Raw genomic sequence first — 15,944 nt, forward strand, 5'->3', positions numbered from 1 at the left:
GTCCATTAAGTTTGAAACAGCAGCAGATGCAAAACCTCTTACATGATGCAGCTGCTAGAGAAGGACAAAGAGCCATACTTGGCCAACATGCGGCATGCTTAGATCCTGTCCTTTAAAGGATATGCACCTCTGTAATCACTAACACATGTAAATATAATTCCTTTTATTGTAAAAGGAATTAGCACGGCCGAGTATGGTAAAAACACCAAAAATAAATAAAGACTTTTCATTTTCAGTAACTGCCTTATAAGTACTTGAAACCTTGGAAATAATAGAACTATACATGGACCCAGGGAGCATGCCCAGGAGAAGGGATGCCACCATGGTCAGAGATTTTCTTATCCCTTGCAGTTCTCTGTTCACATTGCTGTCCAATCGTTAGTTTAGCCAAGATGCTTTTAGTCTTAAATATCAATTCATATTTCAAATAAGATGATGGTGTAAAGTCTCCAGACCTCATAAATTGCTCAGTTCTGGGCTGGGCTCAAACTCCTGTGGAATTTAAATTGATTGAATTGGCCTTTTCCCTGTAAAATGAGTTTCTCCAGAATGGAAAGTCAAAAGGCATGAATATGTGTGCACTTTATTTTGGGTTGGTTTTTTAAGCAAGATCTCCAGTGGTGGTAACTTTCAGTAAAGAATTCTTTAACTGGCTACATTTTGAAAACATTTGTAGATCTTTGTAGAAGAGGCACTTACACAAAGCCGCCATGTGTACAGCCTTGGAGAGAGACTTTCTCTTCCTATATAAGTGTACCCAGAAGATAATGTCTGTTGGTATGAGGGAAGCTATGGCTGATGTCTACTACTTAGGGGCTGAAAAGAACAGCCACGTAGTCCTGCCATGAGGAACAAAGCTCTCTGGGTCTTGGTGTATGTGTCACAAACTCTCTGAGCTGGAGAGTCTCTATTTTCTGAAAACTCACGTCATTTATTTTGAAATCTTAGTGCACTCTTATCCCTTTCCTTATTGTTTGCAAAGTGTTAGAGCCATGACACAATCACTGTCCCGCTACCGTCTGTTAGACAGTGTAGTTGAGCTGCAGTAGTTAAATTGTCCTGCCTAGGCTGTGGGTGACAGTGTGCTGTGTGTTGCAAGTGAAGGGAGTCAGCTGTGTGAATTCCCATTGCTTTGGTAAGATCTCACGTACTCAGCCTGATTAGAGCTTTGTTCACAGAGATATAGGACATCAAGCCCTTGACCCTGCTTCAGTTGGCTTCCCCTCTGGATTCCTGATCTGAGGTGGTGGTAAAGGAGGCCTGATGAGAGATTTCATATTTCCGTTTAATCACTCTGTTTTTGGCATGTATTCTGTGTTATCATCATGGTATCTGAGCATCATGTATGTAAGAGCTAAGTAGCCCCGTTTCTTAATCCTTTAGTAGTGGTAGTACTTGTCCACAAAATCAGCTCAGACGTTCGTGTCAGAATGCTTTTGGGGATGGGGGAGGTACTGCCTCTGTACCTCTGTGAACCAGGGATTATCTCAGCTGACTCCAGAAGGATTTCAGGTCTAAGCAGGCATTAACATTTGTCTGAACTCTTAGCTTCCTTTGCATTTTCCCCACTCTTCCTTCACCTTACACTGAAGGTATTTTACACATAAGTGAATGGGGAAAGACTTGTAACTCCCTTTGTATAGTGGTTTATGACCCCTCTTTTGCTCTGTAACACTTACTCTCCCCCACCCTCGCTTTTCCCAATCAGGATTGTCTGAACTGGAGTTGGGAGTCTCCGATCAACAGTTTGGACAGCCAGGAATGGGTGACCAGATTCCATGGGCAGACAACCCCATGGCCTCCATGAACCGAGTATCTTTGAATAAACCAGATGAGTAAGTACTGTGGGTTTGGATAATCTGCCTTCCCGCCACCCCACCCTCCTCTAGCCTCTTACGATATATTTTTAGTAGGCTTACGGTTTGTTGTAGTTCTGTGGATAGAGATTGCTGTGCCTACCCTATGGGTGCGTCCACACAGCGATCGTCAGCCCAGGGCAGTGACAGTGAAAGGTAGACAGTCTGAGATTGGCACTATGACTAAAAATAGCAGTGTTGAGGTTCGGGCTCAGGCTGGAGCTTGGGCTCTGAAGCCCGCCCACCCATCTCCTTAGGCTTCAGCTAATTTTAATGCCATGGCATGAGCTTGAGTCTGTCAAACCGAGCACCGAGACTTGCTTTCACTGGCTGCATAGGCATATCTGTAGAAGTTACACTTACATGAGGTATGTTAAGTGATCAGACAGCTCAAATGTTGGCCATACTAAGATGTCCTGATATTCTCTAGTCCAGGGGTCGGCAGCCTTTCAGAAGTGATGCGCTAAGTCTTTATTCATTCACTCTAATTTAAGGTTTCTCATGCCAGTAATACATTTTAAGGTTCTTAGAAGGTCTCTTTCTATAAGTCTATAATATATAACTAACTGTTGTATGTAAAGTAAATAAGGTTTTTAAAATGTTTAAGAAGCTTCATTTAAAATTAAATAAAATGTAGAGTTCCCCAGACCGGTGGCCAGGACCCAGGCAGTGTGAGTGCCACTGAAAATCAGCTCGCGTGCAGCGTTCGGCACCCGTGCCATTGGTTGCCCACCCCTGCTCTAGTCTGATCCACTTGGTTGAGAGCTGAGGGAGAGGAACGTTCTCACCATAGCTAGTTAAGACTGGAGGAGAAACAATAGCACAAGGGTGAAATTCACACCTGTATGGAAGGGCCAGCCAGCACAGTCAGAACATCACTGAGGCTCAAGCTTTGTCCTGGCCATTTTCACAAGGGTGAACTTCACCCTGTGCCAGTACGAATAATATTAGTGCACTGTCAACGATGAAAGGTGCCTCACAGATCAGATACACTGAAATCAGTATTAAGACAGTGTGAGAGAGAAATATTTTTTCCAAATAACTAAGGATCATTCCTAGAGTCCATTAATTAAAGCTACTGCCACCTAGTGGTATAATTAGAAGGTTGCAAAAACTCTGCATGCAGAAACTTTTCTTTGACCTGAATTGAGGCAGAAGGGAGGTACTGTACAGTTCTGCTTGAGCAAAACCTCTGAATGGCGTTTTCCATGTAGCTGTTAAAATAGCTGCAGTTGGGCTTCATCAGCAGTGAATACATCAAGGCTTGTGATGGGGGAGGTAAACAGTCTGCTAAATGGCCAGCTGTGCTCCTGAAGGAGAACAGAACATTAAGCAATAAGGTGGAGCTATTGGAATATAATTAGGACAGAACAAAATAGTTTCAATGAGGCCTTTCCCCAGGAGCAATGGCCATAAATAAAATAAAAGTACTTATTAAAAATGTCATTATATGTAAGCTCACAAAGCTAACCAGGGGACTAGAGAGAGCCTGCCTGTCGTGCATGCTACATTTGATGCCCAGATACCAAGGGGATGGATGCCTTACAGGGGGAAGGAAGCAGAGGGTGAAATGGCTTCCAGCAATGTTAGGAGTAAATGTGACGCTGCCTCCTTGTATGTGAAAGCAGCAGCACCAGGGATCATGGAGAGTAGGTAAACTTGCGTTTAACCATCGAGGTGACAAGGGTGAGATTTTTGCCATTGCAATAAGATAGTCCTGACCTTGAATGGGAAGAAGATCCCAATAATCGTAAACAGTGGCCCCCAGAGGCAAAGTGGTGAGCCTTTCGCCTAGTCCAGAGGGCTTTTCTGAACCAAAACCCCCCAGAGGTCTTGCTCCAGCCTTCAGGAAAGCTTTAAATAAAATCAAATGTCTGTGTAGAGGCTCTTAAACTGCTGGAGCTGTGTGTGTGACAGCATCTGATTACAGGTTACTGGCCGCATGCTCCAGTTTTCAATTTGACAGGCCCTATTAAAGCTCAAATTGAACTTCATATGTAAAGCTTATAGGGGTATGTTTGTTATTAACAGAGCTTTCCCCCTTGCTCTGCTGCGAGATACACGTTAACTCGAGTGTAATAGAGCTGTCCTCTTCACGTTATAAAGCTGGTGGGTCTCTGGATACATGTGGAGCAGCTTGTGGTCACTCTGAGCTACATGTCTTTAGAAACCTTGGGGTTTCTTTCTGTGCTCATCTGTACACATGAGGAAGACAGAGAGAGGCTGAGGGGGGTTCTGTTCCTGGCTGGATTGTTTCCCGTGAACCATTTTGCTGGAACATATCAGGAGCTTGTTAGAAATGTGTCTGGGACCTGTGATTTTTCTGTGGAATAATAGTCCCATTAGCGTAGGGCTTTGCGTTTGTGTTGCCACACCCAGAAATCCCGTAAAGAGATGGCCTGCAAGATCAACCCATAACGAGCCGGTTGTGTAAAGCAGAACATTGGTGCTGTAGTTAAGGCACCAGGCTGGGAGTTTGGAGTTCCGGGTTCAGTTCCCAGACTCCGAGTGACTTTCGGTGAGTCTCTTATTACTTCTGCCTCTGTCCCCTGTCTGAGATGGGGATACTGCTCTCCCTTTCTTTGTCTCTTTAGGCTGTAAGCTCTTCAGGGTAGGGGAGAGGGAGAGCTCAGTGGTTTGAGCATTGGCCTGCTAAACCCAGGGTTGGGAGTTCAATCTTTGAGGGGGCCACTTAGGGATCTGGGGCAAAAATCAGTACTTGGTCCTGCTAGTGAAGATGGGGCTGGACTCAATGACCTTTCAAGGTCTGTTCCAGTTCTAGGAGATAGGTATGTCTCCAATTAATTTTTTTTTTTTTGCTCCTCTCTCTCTCTGCGTTTGTACAGTCCTAGCCCAGGGATCAGCAACCTATGGCACGCGTGCTGATTTTTGATGGCACGTGGGGCGGGCTGAGCTGCTCAGCCTGCCGCCGCTCTGGGGTTCCCGCTGCTGCCCCTTGCCAGCCGGGGTCCTGCCGCCAGTCCCACTCAGCACCCGCTGCTGGCCTGGGTTCCTTCCCCCAGGCTGGCGGCGGGCTGTGAGCTGAGCTGATAGGAGCCGGCAGCCGAAACCCCAGTGCGGCGACGGGCTGATCCGCTCAGCCTGCCGCCGCTCTGGGGTTCCCGCTGCTGCCCCTTGCCAGCTCGGGTCCTGCCACCGCTCTGGGGTGCCCGCTGCTGCCCCTTGCCAGCTCGGGTCCTGCCGCCACTCTGGGGTGCCCGCTGCTGCCCCTTGCCAGCTCGGGTCCTGCCGCTGCTCTGGGGTGCCCGCTGCTGCCCCTTGCCAGCTCGGGTCCTGACGCCGGTCCCATTCAGCGCCCGCTGCTGGCCTGGCTGAAGGAACCCCAGGCTGGCAGTGGGCTGAGACACCGGCTGTCAGGAGCCGGCAGCTGAAACCCCAGAGCGGGGGCTGGCAGAGACGCTCAGGCCACCGCCGAAACCCCAGAGCTGGGCGGGCTGATCTGCTCAGCCCGCTACCGCTCTGGGGTTCCGGCTGCTGGCCCCTTACCAGCCGGGGTCCCCGCCGCAGCCCCACTCACCTTGCTTCCAGCGCAGGCCCCCTGCCAGACAGGGTCCAGGCCTCCAGCCCTGCCCAGCTCTACCAGCCGCCAGCTCCATTCACCTCAGCTGCCAATCGGGGGTTCCAGCCAGTTAACAACTGATCACTCAGAAGCCTGTGTGCAGCTTAAAGTATCCAAATACGTGCCACCAGACATTGGAAAACTCAGCAAGGAAACGCAAGGGCAGGGATCACACTAAACTGATAAGATCTGCATTTTAATTTAATTTTAAATCTTCTGAAACATTTTGAAAACCTTGTTTACTTTACATATAACAGTAGTTTGGTTCTATATTATAGACTTAGAGAGAGTCCTTCTAAAAAACGTATTACCGGCACGCGAAGCCTTAAATTAGAGTGTCTACATGAAGACTCGGCACAGCACTGCTGAAAGGTTGCCGACCCCTGTCCTAGCCCAAGGGAGCCCTGAGATCATTAAGGGCCTTGTGGCACTACTGTATTGCGTAGAAGCCACAGCGCAGCGGTGTCAAACATACCGCCTGCTGGGCGGATCTGGCCTGCATGACGTATTTGTGTGACCTACATGGCATGCCCTCCGATTGTGCAGAATCTAAGCTTCAATTAAAAAAAAAAAAAAAAAAAGTTTCTCCTCTTGGCGGGAGAGAAACCTTCCAAATGTGAACCACGCGTAAGAGACATCATGATGTCTGCATGGAGCCTGCACCAGTGAGTCAGAGGGGCGAACTCCCTTCTCGTGCTAATCTGGTTGGAGCATCAGCACTGAGACCAATGATGTCACGGCAGCCTCAACATTTACTGACAGTTCTAGTGTGTCGAATGGGGTCGGGGTGGAAGCGAAACCCTCGACAGGTGCCATTTGGGAGTTGCCACAGAGAAGGAAATACAGGAATAAATCAGTTTAGTTACTAGTGACGGCCTCATTGTTCGCTGGATGTTTGAGTGAACCTTCCACTGATCTCATTGGGGTCTCCGATGTGGATCAAGGGCACTCTGCCACCTCCAGCCCACAATTTAACCTGGAATCCAGCCCTTTCCTCTGAATTTGATGCCCCTCCTGTGGACTGATGGAGTGTTTGTGGTACAGGAGCCAGTACAGCTAGATGTGTAGCTGCAGCTTTAACACACACAAATTTGGTTTGATATGAAGCTACAAGCAGCAGGAATCTTTGTTATAGACTGAAGCAAGCCCCATTCTTCACCTCTCCCTCCCCTTCTTCCTCTGTTCCTGTACTGCAGTCTAAGAAATTCCAGTGCCTTATATTTCTTTCCCTGGATTAAACTATGTGTATTGGCTGCAGTGTTCCTGATCAGATTAGTTTCAGTTACTTACTGTACATCTGGTCCTCATCTGGAGCTAAGAGGATAAACAGGTCTGCTCCTTGGGAACGGCAGGCATGTTTCAGTTCTCTTCTTTGTGCTTTTCTAGAAGTGTGATGTGCCATCGCTCCCTTCATTGTGTCAGGCCCAGCAAACCCCATTGACGCCAATCAGTCACGTCATTGGAACGTCTCTCATTACATATTAACCTCGTCCCCAAGAATATCAAGGGGGAAATTCTTCAGGCTTCTTATTTTTGTGCCTAAACAGTTCCCTTTGCCTTCAGTGGCTTTAGTGTCAGCTGTTCTGACTTTTCCCAGACCTCTCCGGCTTTGTGTTTCCAAAGGATTCTCTGTACTGAACACCCGCTGTCTTTCCCAGCCAGGGGGACATTTGCCGGCACAAAACCTGGAAAAAGCAAGGTTTGATAAGAATCTTGTTGAGGCTCTGAAACTCAACCCTGCGCACAGGTCCAAGAATAGTCTGCAGTGGTGCCTAAACCTTGTGCAGGGGTGAAGTTCACCCTCGGTGCGTTCCAAACATCACTTTGGGTTCGCTTGCTAGATCAGAGTGAGTTGTTGCACGGACTCAGAACCAGTTAGGCAAGTGAGCATGTCAGCGGGAGGAACCCTGCAGAAGCAGTTCTCCCATGTGGGGTCCTTGCAGCCGAAATGCAGAGCTGTTTTCTACACTGAACATCTCTGTTTGCTTTAAAAGCAACAAAGAATCCTGTGGCACCTTATAGACTAACAGACGTTCTGCAGCATGAGCTTTCGTGGGTGAATACCCACTTCTTCTGTTTGCTTTGTCGTCCGTACAGCCAGTGTATCACTTCCCAGCTGGACGAACTCCTGTGCCCCCCCACCACGCCGGAGGGCCGGAGCGACGAGAAAGCCCTCCTGGAGCAGCTTGTGTCCTTCCTGAGTGGCAAAGATGAAACCGAGTTGGCGGAATTGGACCGAGCTCTTGGGATTGACAAATTGGTCCAGGTAGCAAGCGATGTGCTTGGGGCGGGGGGGCTGGTAGAGGATTGTGTCTGTGGCCAGGTGCTGAGGCCTGATAATGGGTGCAAAGGAGGGCTTCCAACATCTGGGGCTTGCTTGCCAGATGTGGATGGGAACAAAAGAGCACATTAGGCTCAAAGAGGATACTTAATACCATGGCATTTCTCAGTGCGCGCTACCAAAAAGTTGGAAAATATCCCCATGAAATACAATATTGTGCCCCCTGCTTTTAAAACGTGATCCCCCCCGTGGGAAATGTCAGCCTCTCAGAGGCGGCTGAATGTATTTATCCTTGAATGGCTCATGCAGTGGGAAGTGGGGAGAGTTGGCAGGCTTTCCTGCCTCACCATCTTCCTTTGGGGTTAGAGTGCAGAAGAGAACTCCAGCTGGAATCTCACAAGTAGAGATTCCTGAGCCTTAATTATGCTGCATAATATATGCTTAATGGCCCTGCTGGTACAAAAATGCACAGCCTTTACCACCAAGCCTGGCTTTCATTGCAGCAACCCCTGTCTCCAATTTAACCGCAGGCTGATGGGTTGTTCCCCAGTCCCCTCAATATTGCCATTGTGCAGCGCATGCAGTGGCCCAGATCCTGCCTTGGAGCTGCGCAAACAGATCTTAATCCCATAAACCCCAATGGGGTTCCACCTGGGTGCACACAGATCCAATGGCAGGATCTGGGCCTCTAAGAATATGCCGGGTTTTCATAAATAATGAAGAACAGCACTGCTTGAAGAAATCCTGATCATAGGAAAGATATAAAGAACAGAGACATACAAGTAATGAAATAGTTTGCGACTATTTCTATAATTTATTTTTCCAGTTCAGACAATACTTACACATGCATGTTTGTTTCCAAAAAAATTATTAAAACCAAAAATCTGTCATTAATTTTAGTGCTCTTGGAATGGACATAGAGAGGGAGCCCTAGAGAGTGAATTCCTGTCCTCTTCCAAGGCCTGCTTCTTTATCCCTGAACTCAAGGGGGCTTCTGCCACTGAGCCCCCACAGAGCAACCACACAATCGCCCCAGCGCTGTGCCTCAGCTTTAATCTAGAGACAAGGCTAAATTTTCTTGTGTGACTATTGATTTGGGGTGACTAATCTGAGACACCTTATAGTGGAGTTGTTTTTCAGGAAATTCCAAGCATCTGCCCTCTCTATAGCAGATTCCTTTTAAGGCATCTCATCTTGGGCATCAAAATCACTAGCCACTTTTAAATTCTGTCTCCCTGGCACGTTCAGTCACTGATTCCTCTGCTGAGGCTGCCAGTAAAGATGCCAGTTGTGGTATGGTGGTTTTCATGCCATGGTCTCCTGTCCACCAGGACCCGGATTACAATCTACCAAACTCATTTCATACAGGCCACCCAACGCCATAACCACACCAGTTAACTTTCAGTGTTGTTCTTAGGGAGGATACTAGGCATTTGACTTTCTCTGTAAAATACTGAAGTAAGATGCCTTGGAGCACAGAGCCTGGGGCCCAGAGTTATGTGAGAATGCCAGTCATCTTCCCTCTTGAGCCAGTAAATTCCCTGTCTAATAGTCTATGGCTCGGAGCATCGTCTCATGTTTGGAATTGAAATCCAGCTTTACTCCCATCCAAGTATCGTTTCTTTAATATTAATCTTGGGCTTTTTCCATGGCTCCAGATGAATCTTTGTAATAACTTATGTAATGTTATAAAATATGTATTGGACATAAATATTTATGGGGACAGCATTCAGGCACCTTTGGGAAGAAGTTCATTTTGCTAGTTTCCCCCTCGGATACATAATTGAAATGTACCCCATCCTCCTAACCCAGTTTGTATTTCCTTGGGTACGTTGTACAGACTTACCCTTACTCTTACTTTCAAGTTGTTTATAATTAGGCCAAAGTATTTCAGACCCACCTGGAACTAACTCAAATATACTCTTGCCTTAGGGTATGTCTTCACTGTAGAGTTACCTTAGCCCACCTCCTGTCCACAAACGAAACCTTCTCAGCTGAGTGTAGTGTTGCGTTCAGCCTGAGCTAGCTGGCACAGCGGGGTATGGGTTAGAGCCTCGGTGCCGCTTTCTCTCAGGCTGGTCACCTGTTTACTTTGCAGGGACGATACAGTCCTGCTGCGCCTTCCCGTAATTCCCCCCCTAGAAAGACAGACAAGGTCTTCCACAATTCACTAGGAAAGAATCATGGAGTGGCTCAGCTAACTGCAGCACAGAGCCATGAGATTCCTCCCAGATGTCCTAGCGACACACACGGCTACATGCAGCAGCAGCAAGGGTGCAGTAATTCAGGCATGGTATTGCACACAGAGTGGCTGCTCACACCCAGGCACCGGTCACCTGAGTGAACTCTCTGCAGGGAAGACATACCTCTAGAAAGTAGCAAAACCTCTGAGTTCCTTTCCCCTGACTCAGAACCAATGCTGAAGGTTGCTGAATGATTTCAAGCACCTGATGGGATAGGGCTCTAATCTGGTAACTGATTGTCTAAGACCACCTCTCTGCTGCAGCATCAGACAGGGAGTTGTGGCCAGGTGAAGTGTTCGAGTTAACCTAGCCCCCAGTTTAATGAGGCGGGGCTGAAATCAGGATGTTTTTCAGTGAGCTGTTCTCCATTGTGGAATTCACCTCCCACATTGAATGAAAGATGAGTTTTTTACATAGCACATAGTCAATGTCACAAGCTTAGCAGTTTACTCTCTGCTCGGTCCCAGTTATTTTGCTCTACCTGGAGTAAAGCTAAAGCAGAACAGTGTCTCTCCTATTTCCCCCTGTGGAAGCTTCCTCAGAGTGGTCTGATTCGGCTTACTTGCATATACTGACCCCGATCCCGGACTGCAGCTGAGGAGCCCACAGCACAGCTCAGGAAGGCACACTCCTCGATCCAGATCTGACTGTGCATTGGTTCGGTCACCCCGTGTCAGTGAAAGCAGCGTGACGGCTATTACTCCAGCTGTCAAAGCTTTCTAGGGCTATCATGATAGCTGGGGATTGCTGGGGCACAGGGAAGCCCCAGCCTGGCCACCTCCCCTTTGCAGACTGCAATAGGAGGGTAATGTAGGAGATACCATGCTGTTCCCCTGGCCTTGAATTGATTCTCCCACTGTCACAGCACAGCCAATGATGGGTGCTCCCCTTTAGGTACCTAAATAAATGGCTAGATTTCCAAACAGCCCAGCTCTTAGTGCAGACCTGGAGAGTCTTCCCCCCCCTCCCCCCCCCACTCCTGAGAACAAAGAATCTCCTGCCCCTTCCCCCCCTCCTCTTGACAACAATGGGAAATGAGCTCCCTGGAAAATCTGGACCCAACTGCATGTGCTGAGCCCTTCTGAAAATTGTGGCCTTTGTTCATGGCCAAGCAAAAAGTCCTTGTGAAGGTTTTTTAGGCCTCTGGCCCTGAGGAGTGAGGTATTAATTGTTCTCCCTGCAGTTGCTTTTTGGAACATTCCCAGTGACTAGCCTCAAGCCGGCTGGAGTGTGGTTGGCTGTACCAGTGTAGTGAATGCCAGGACCAGCTGTTGGGTTAATCCGAGGAGCAGTCCATTCTGCCTATGCCGGAGGAGCCTGAGAAGGGAAGGTTGGGCCCTTTGAGTTGGGCTTCGCCACCTTCTGTGGGAAGTGGAACACATGGCAGTTGCTTTGTGTGGTAGAAACTCTGCTGGGATTTTTGTCAGCTAAGAAGGGGTCTCACTTTTGTCCCTCTTTTTAAACAGGGAGGAGGCCTGGAAGTGCTGACTGACAGATTCCAGCCACAGCAAGCGACACCGTCTCTTCTAATGGATCAGAAGCCTGGCCTGTACCCCCAGCCTTATTCTTCTGCTTCTCCTACTGCTAATCTCCCCAGCCCTTTCCAAGGCATGGTCAGGCAGAAACCTTCTTTCGGGCCCATGCCGGTTCAGGTACCACCGCCCCGAGGGGCTTTCCCCACCAACATGGGAATGCAGCCACGGCAGACTCTAAACAGGCCACCGACAGCGCCCAACCAGCTGAGACTTCAGCTGCAGCAGCGGCTACAAGGGCAGCAGCAGGTGACTATTCACTGTGGTTTTATGGGGAATCCAGAACTCTCAGCTAGAGCTGCCCAGCAGTCAACCTCTTCCCCTCCAGCTGTGCTATGCAGGTTACAGAAGTCTGTAAACTGCCACACACTGAGTTTTGCGCAGCACTTCTCCTTATGTGGGGCCAGCCCATCCCACAAGCTCTGTTATTAGGGTGCCCCTCTGTAATAGAGCAGCAGAAGGATGTGCACCTGGAATAACGTGAAGGAAATCGGCTTAATGGAAAAGTGCTGTGTTCCCGTTTTGCAGTTAGAAGAGATTGTAAGAGCCCCTTTAAATGAATTACCTGCTTCTCAGATAGGTAGGGAGGAAAAATGCAGGGAAGTAAAATGCTGTGGGAAGCCAGTTGCCGTTGGTGGGTCTGTAGATATTCTGTACCTGACCAAAACAGGTGTAGAGCTGTAAGGTCTTTCTGATTTCCTCCTCCTCCAGCTGATACACCAAAATCGGCAGGCGATCCTGAACCAGTTTGCAGCAAATTCTCCGGTCGGCATCAGTATGAGGGCAGGCATGCAGCCTCAGATTACGCCTCAGGTAATGGTCGGAAGCCACATGTTGGCACCCTTATCAGCCCAGTGGAAATTGGGCCTACACCAAGGGTGTACACCAAGGGCCTACACCACTGATCTGCAAGCAGCAATAAGTTCAGTCTGTTCCAGTGAGAATAACTGCAGAGTGAGGTACTACTCAACGTGAGTACGGGTAGTAGAATATGGCCCCAAATGAATTTTCTGTGTAGCTGACTGCGGATATTATCTTCAGCCTCTGCACAGCATTCCCACCTGGAAATTCTCTATTGCTGCTTGGAGATGAGTGGTGCTGGCTTGGACTTCCTTGAGAAGGGTCCCTTTGTAATGGATGATGTTCTCTTATAGTTGAATCCTTTGTCATGATCCTGCAAAGCCCCAGGTCCAGGAGTTCTATCCGCTTTCAGTAAATTGGGATCAAATATCTGCTCGGTATACGGGGAAAAGAAGGTGGAAGGTGTAGCCATATTCTGGTAACTTTGTTCCATATGGTGGGTTTTTATTGGTGCTGCTTTGCCACCCCCAAACCATTACTGACTCCAACGTCTCTGTGAAGACTCCAAACTGTTTTGATGAGTTTTGGACATCTCTGATATTCTCTCAGGCACCATAGCTGCAGACAAAACTATGTAATAGTTTCCATTGTAATGCTTTGTCTTCAGCTGCTGCTAACTTTCTCTTCTGGGATGAAATTTTCCACTGTGATATTTTATTAACTTTGAGCAAATCTGGTTCAGCCATTTGGGAAACAAACCCATAATTGATAGAAAATTCTTGAAAAAGATGGTTTTGAACAGCCCTACAGTCAAAATAGCTGGGTTAGAGAATTGAACGATGGCATGGAAATAACCCTCAACTGACAAGAAGCACCTTCAAGTCTCTGTGAAAATGAGGCTTGATTTGAACAAGTTATGAATGTTTGAAAATAGCATGCTCTGCAATGGAGCAATAGCATGCTCTGCAATGGAGTAGTCACATTTCTCACTGCTATCATTGTGGTGGTGGCAAGAGACCCTGTCATGCCAGGAGCTGTACGCTCACAGAGAAACGCACAGCCACTGCTGTAGAGAGCTTTCAGTCTAAATAGACAAGACCGACAGAGGGGGTAGGAATCGGAGACGTAGAAAGGTGAGGGGCCTTGCCCAATGTCATAGAGCAGGGAATAGAGCCCAAGTCTCCTGGTTTCCAGTGCCCTCTCCACTAGGCGACACTGCCTGGCTCACTAAGTGTGCACTTTGTAAAGTAGGCTAAGGGAAATGGCCCACGGCAACAGTTGCTTGGATCACTGCAGATCTCATACGGCACATCAATGTAACATGTGCATGAGCGCTTCACAGGCAGGTGGGAAGATAGGGTCCTGCCCAGGAGAGCTGAAAACTCCTAAACAGAGAAAACTCAGACAAAGAGAGAGGTTGGGGACAGGGCTTGACATTAAAGCCCAAGTGATTGAGCACTTTGAGCTGGTACAGTCTAGAGAGCAAACACGATCCTACTGAACAACTGCAGACTGTCTGGGCCGGGCCGTGGGCGGCCGGTGGGCACTGGTTAGTTATCGAGTTGCCATCAGGAGACGTGTAGTGGAGTCGGGGTCGAGCTGGGTCAGGATACCAGGAAGTCTGAGTCAGGCACCAGGTTACAGAAAAGAGCCAAGTAGCGGAGCTGGGAAGGAGCTGGGGACAGGAACCAGAGTTGAAGGTTCACAGTAAGGCAGGGCTAGCGCGGAAGCAAGCAGGCAGTCTGTGTCCTGGCTCAGACAGCTCCCTGTAATGGCTTCCTGGCGCTTATACTGGCGCGGGCCAATCAGTGAGCTGCAGGGCTGCCACCCAGGCTCCGCTGAGTGCTCCTTCCTGCAGTGTCTAGCTTCACAGGCTCCCCCAACAGAAACCTGGCCTGAGCTCCCGGTGGGGATGTAGGTTTGGGAGCCCAGAACCTCCATTGTCCCAGGTTCTAGTTCCACAGGTGCTGACAGACTCCACAGTGAGGGGTGCTCCCGTGTGGTGACTCACGTTGGCAGAGCTTGGAAGAGAGCCACCACCTTTCTTCCCCCAGTTTCACCCCTGAGTACCACGGGCTTTTAAAATGTCACTTGTAACGATTATACGGCGATACGAGCAAGACAGGATTATGGTGCCAACTAAGCAGGGACAGGTGGCGGGGCCGGGGGGCGCAGGCACGAAGAAAGGGAATCCGGAGGGGAGATCGGGATGGCGGGAAGAGGGAGATTGCTCAGTGTGCAGGGAGCGGTATGAAGTGAGTGATTGTGCTGAGAGAGTCCAGCAACAACTGTTGTTAAAGGCAAGGTTGTGGTAGCAGGGCGGGATCTGAAGCAAAACAAATGGTCTTTTTTGGACAGGCGTTTTTCTCATTAGCAGCTGCATGAAATGACACAAAGCTGAAATTTTTGCCAGTAGCTGCCCCTGCAGATGGGGAGCCCCTTGCAAAGGTTTCCTGTTCATAGCCAGGCTGAGAACATGTGTTTCGAATCCCAACTCTCCAGGGTCTTTCAAGCTTTTATGGGGTAAGCATGTGAGATTTTCCATTCAGTTACAGGAACGAGCATGTACAGAGGCAGCTCCTTAATATTTCCAGTCTGCTCTGCCTTTGATCTGCCCGAACTGGCAGATTTACTGAGCTTCCCCAATTGCTCTTTGGGGTTTTTAGCTTTCTTTGCAAAATGATGATTGACACCACAGGTCGCCGGAAAGGGCATTTGTCCATCCCCTGGATGGGACAGTTACCCTGACAGGGGGCAGAGTTATTGTAACGTTCACATCTACCTCCTCCTCTGCAGCCACCTCTGAATGCACAGATGCTGGCCCAGCGCCAGCGAGAGCTGTACAGCCAGCAGCACCGGCAGAGGCAGCTAATGCAGCAGCGAGCCATATTAATGAGACAGCAGAGCTTCGGGAACAACCTTCCTCCCTCGGCTGGACTCCCAGTGCAGATGGGGGCAGCTCGCCTCCCCCAGGCACCCCCACAGCAGTTCCCCTATCCCCCCAACTACGGTACGAATCCAGGAAACCCTCCCACCTCCACCAGCCCCTTTTCGCAGCTGGCATCGAACCCTGAGGCAGCACTGGCCAGTCGCAACAGCATGGTGAACAGAGGGATGATGGGGAACGTTGGAGGGCAGTTTGGTGCCGGGATGACCCCTCCCATGCAGCAGAACATCTTCCAGTACTCGGGGTCAGGTATGTCTTTGGCTGTGCCCTTAAAGTGGAGTCTGCATTCAGTGTCTGCTTCATCAGGTGATGCTTTAAGTATGTGGCAGTATGAGCGGGGGCAACAAACGATGCAAGTAAATAAAGATACTGCACGGCCAACGTAATGACTTCAATGTGTACCCCTTAGCCCCAGGTGGAGGAAATCCAGATCAGGTCATAATTACACGGTGCTTTTCATTTGCTGATCTCCAAGAGCTTTACAAAGGTGGGTAGGAATCATTATCCCCAATTTATGTATGGGGAAACTGAGGCACAGAGCGAGGCCGTGACTTGCCCAAGGTTTGCAGCCCAGTTCTTCTGACTGCCAGTCCAGCTGTGTGTCCACTAGACCGTGCTGCCTTTGCATTCCATTAGTACCATTCACTTGAGGATCTCAGTGCACGGATTTCAAATTCTGGGAAGGTGCCCCATTCTTCAGGCTC

At 48.9% G+C, this 15,944-nt stretch overlaps 1 protein-coding gene across 12 annotated transcripts in view; it reads left to right on the forward strand.

The window, feature by feature from the left end:
- Positions 1 to 15,944, forward strand: part of NCOA1 (nuclear receptor coactivator 1) — a 334,422-nt gene that overhangs the window by 301,410 nt on the left and 17,068 nt on the right. For all 12 annotated transcript variants that reach the window (XM_039530434.1, XM_039530433.1, XM_039530438.1 and 9 more), the window contains 5 exons: positions 1,709 to 1,835; positions 7,534 to 7,702; positions 11,427 to 11,741; positions 12,204 to 12,305; positions 15,090 to 15,489. In XM_039530434.1, the coding sequence (XP_039386368.1) occupies positions 1,709 to 1,835; positions 7,534 to 7,702; positions 11,427 to 11,741; positions 12,204 to 12,305; positions 15,090 to 15,489 (1,113 nt within the window). The remainder of the gene's footprint in view (positions 1 to 1,708; positions 1,836 to 7,533; positions 7,703 to 11,426; positions 11,742 to 12,203; positions 12,306 to 15,089; positions 15,490 to 15,944) is intronic.

Source organism: Mauremys reevesii, linkage group 3 (genome assembly GCF_016161935.1).
Source record: "Mauremys reevesii isolate NIE-2019 linkage group 3, ASM1616193v1, whole genome shotgun sequence".
Classification (NCBI taxonomy): Eukaryota; Metazoa; Chordata; order Testudines; family Geoemydidae; genus Mauremys; species Mauremys reevesii.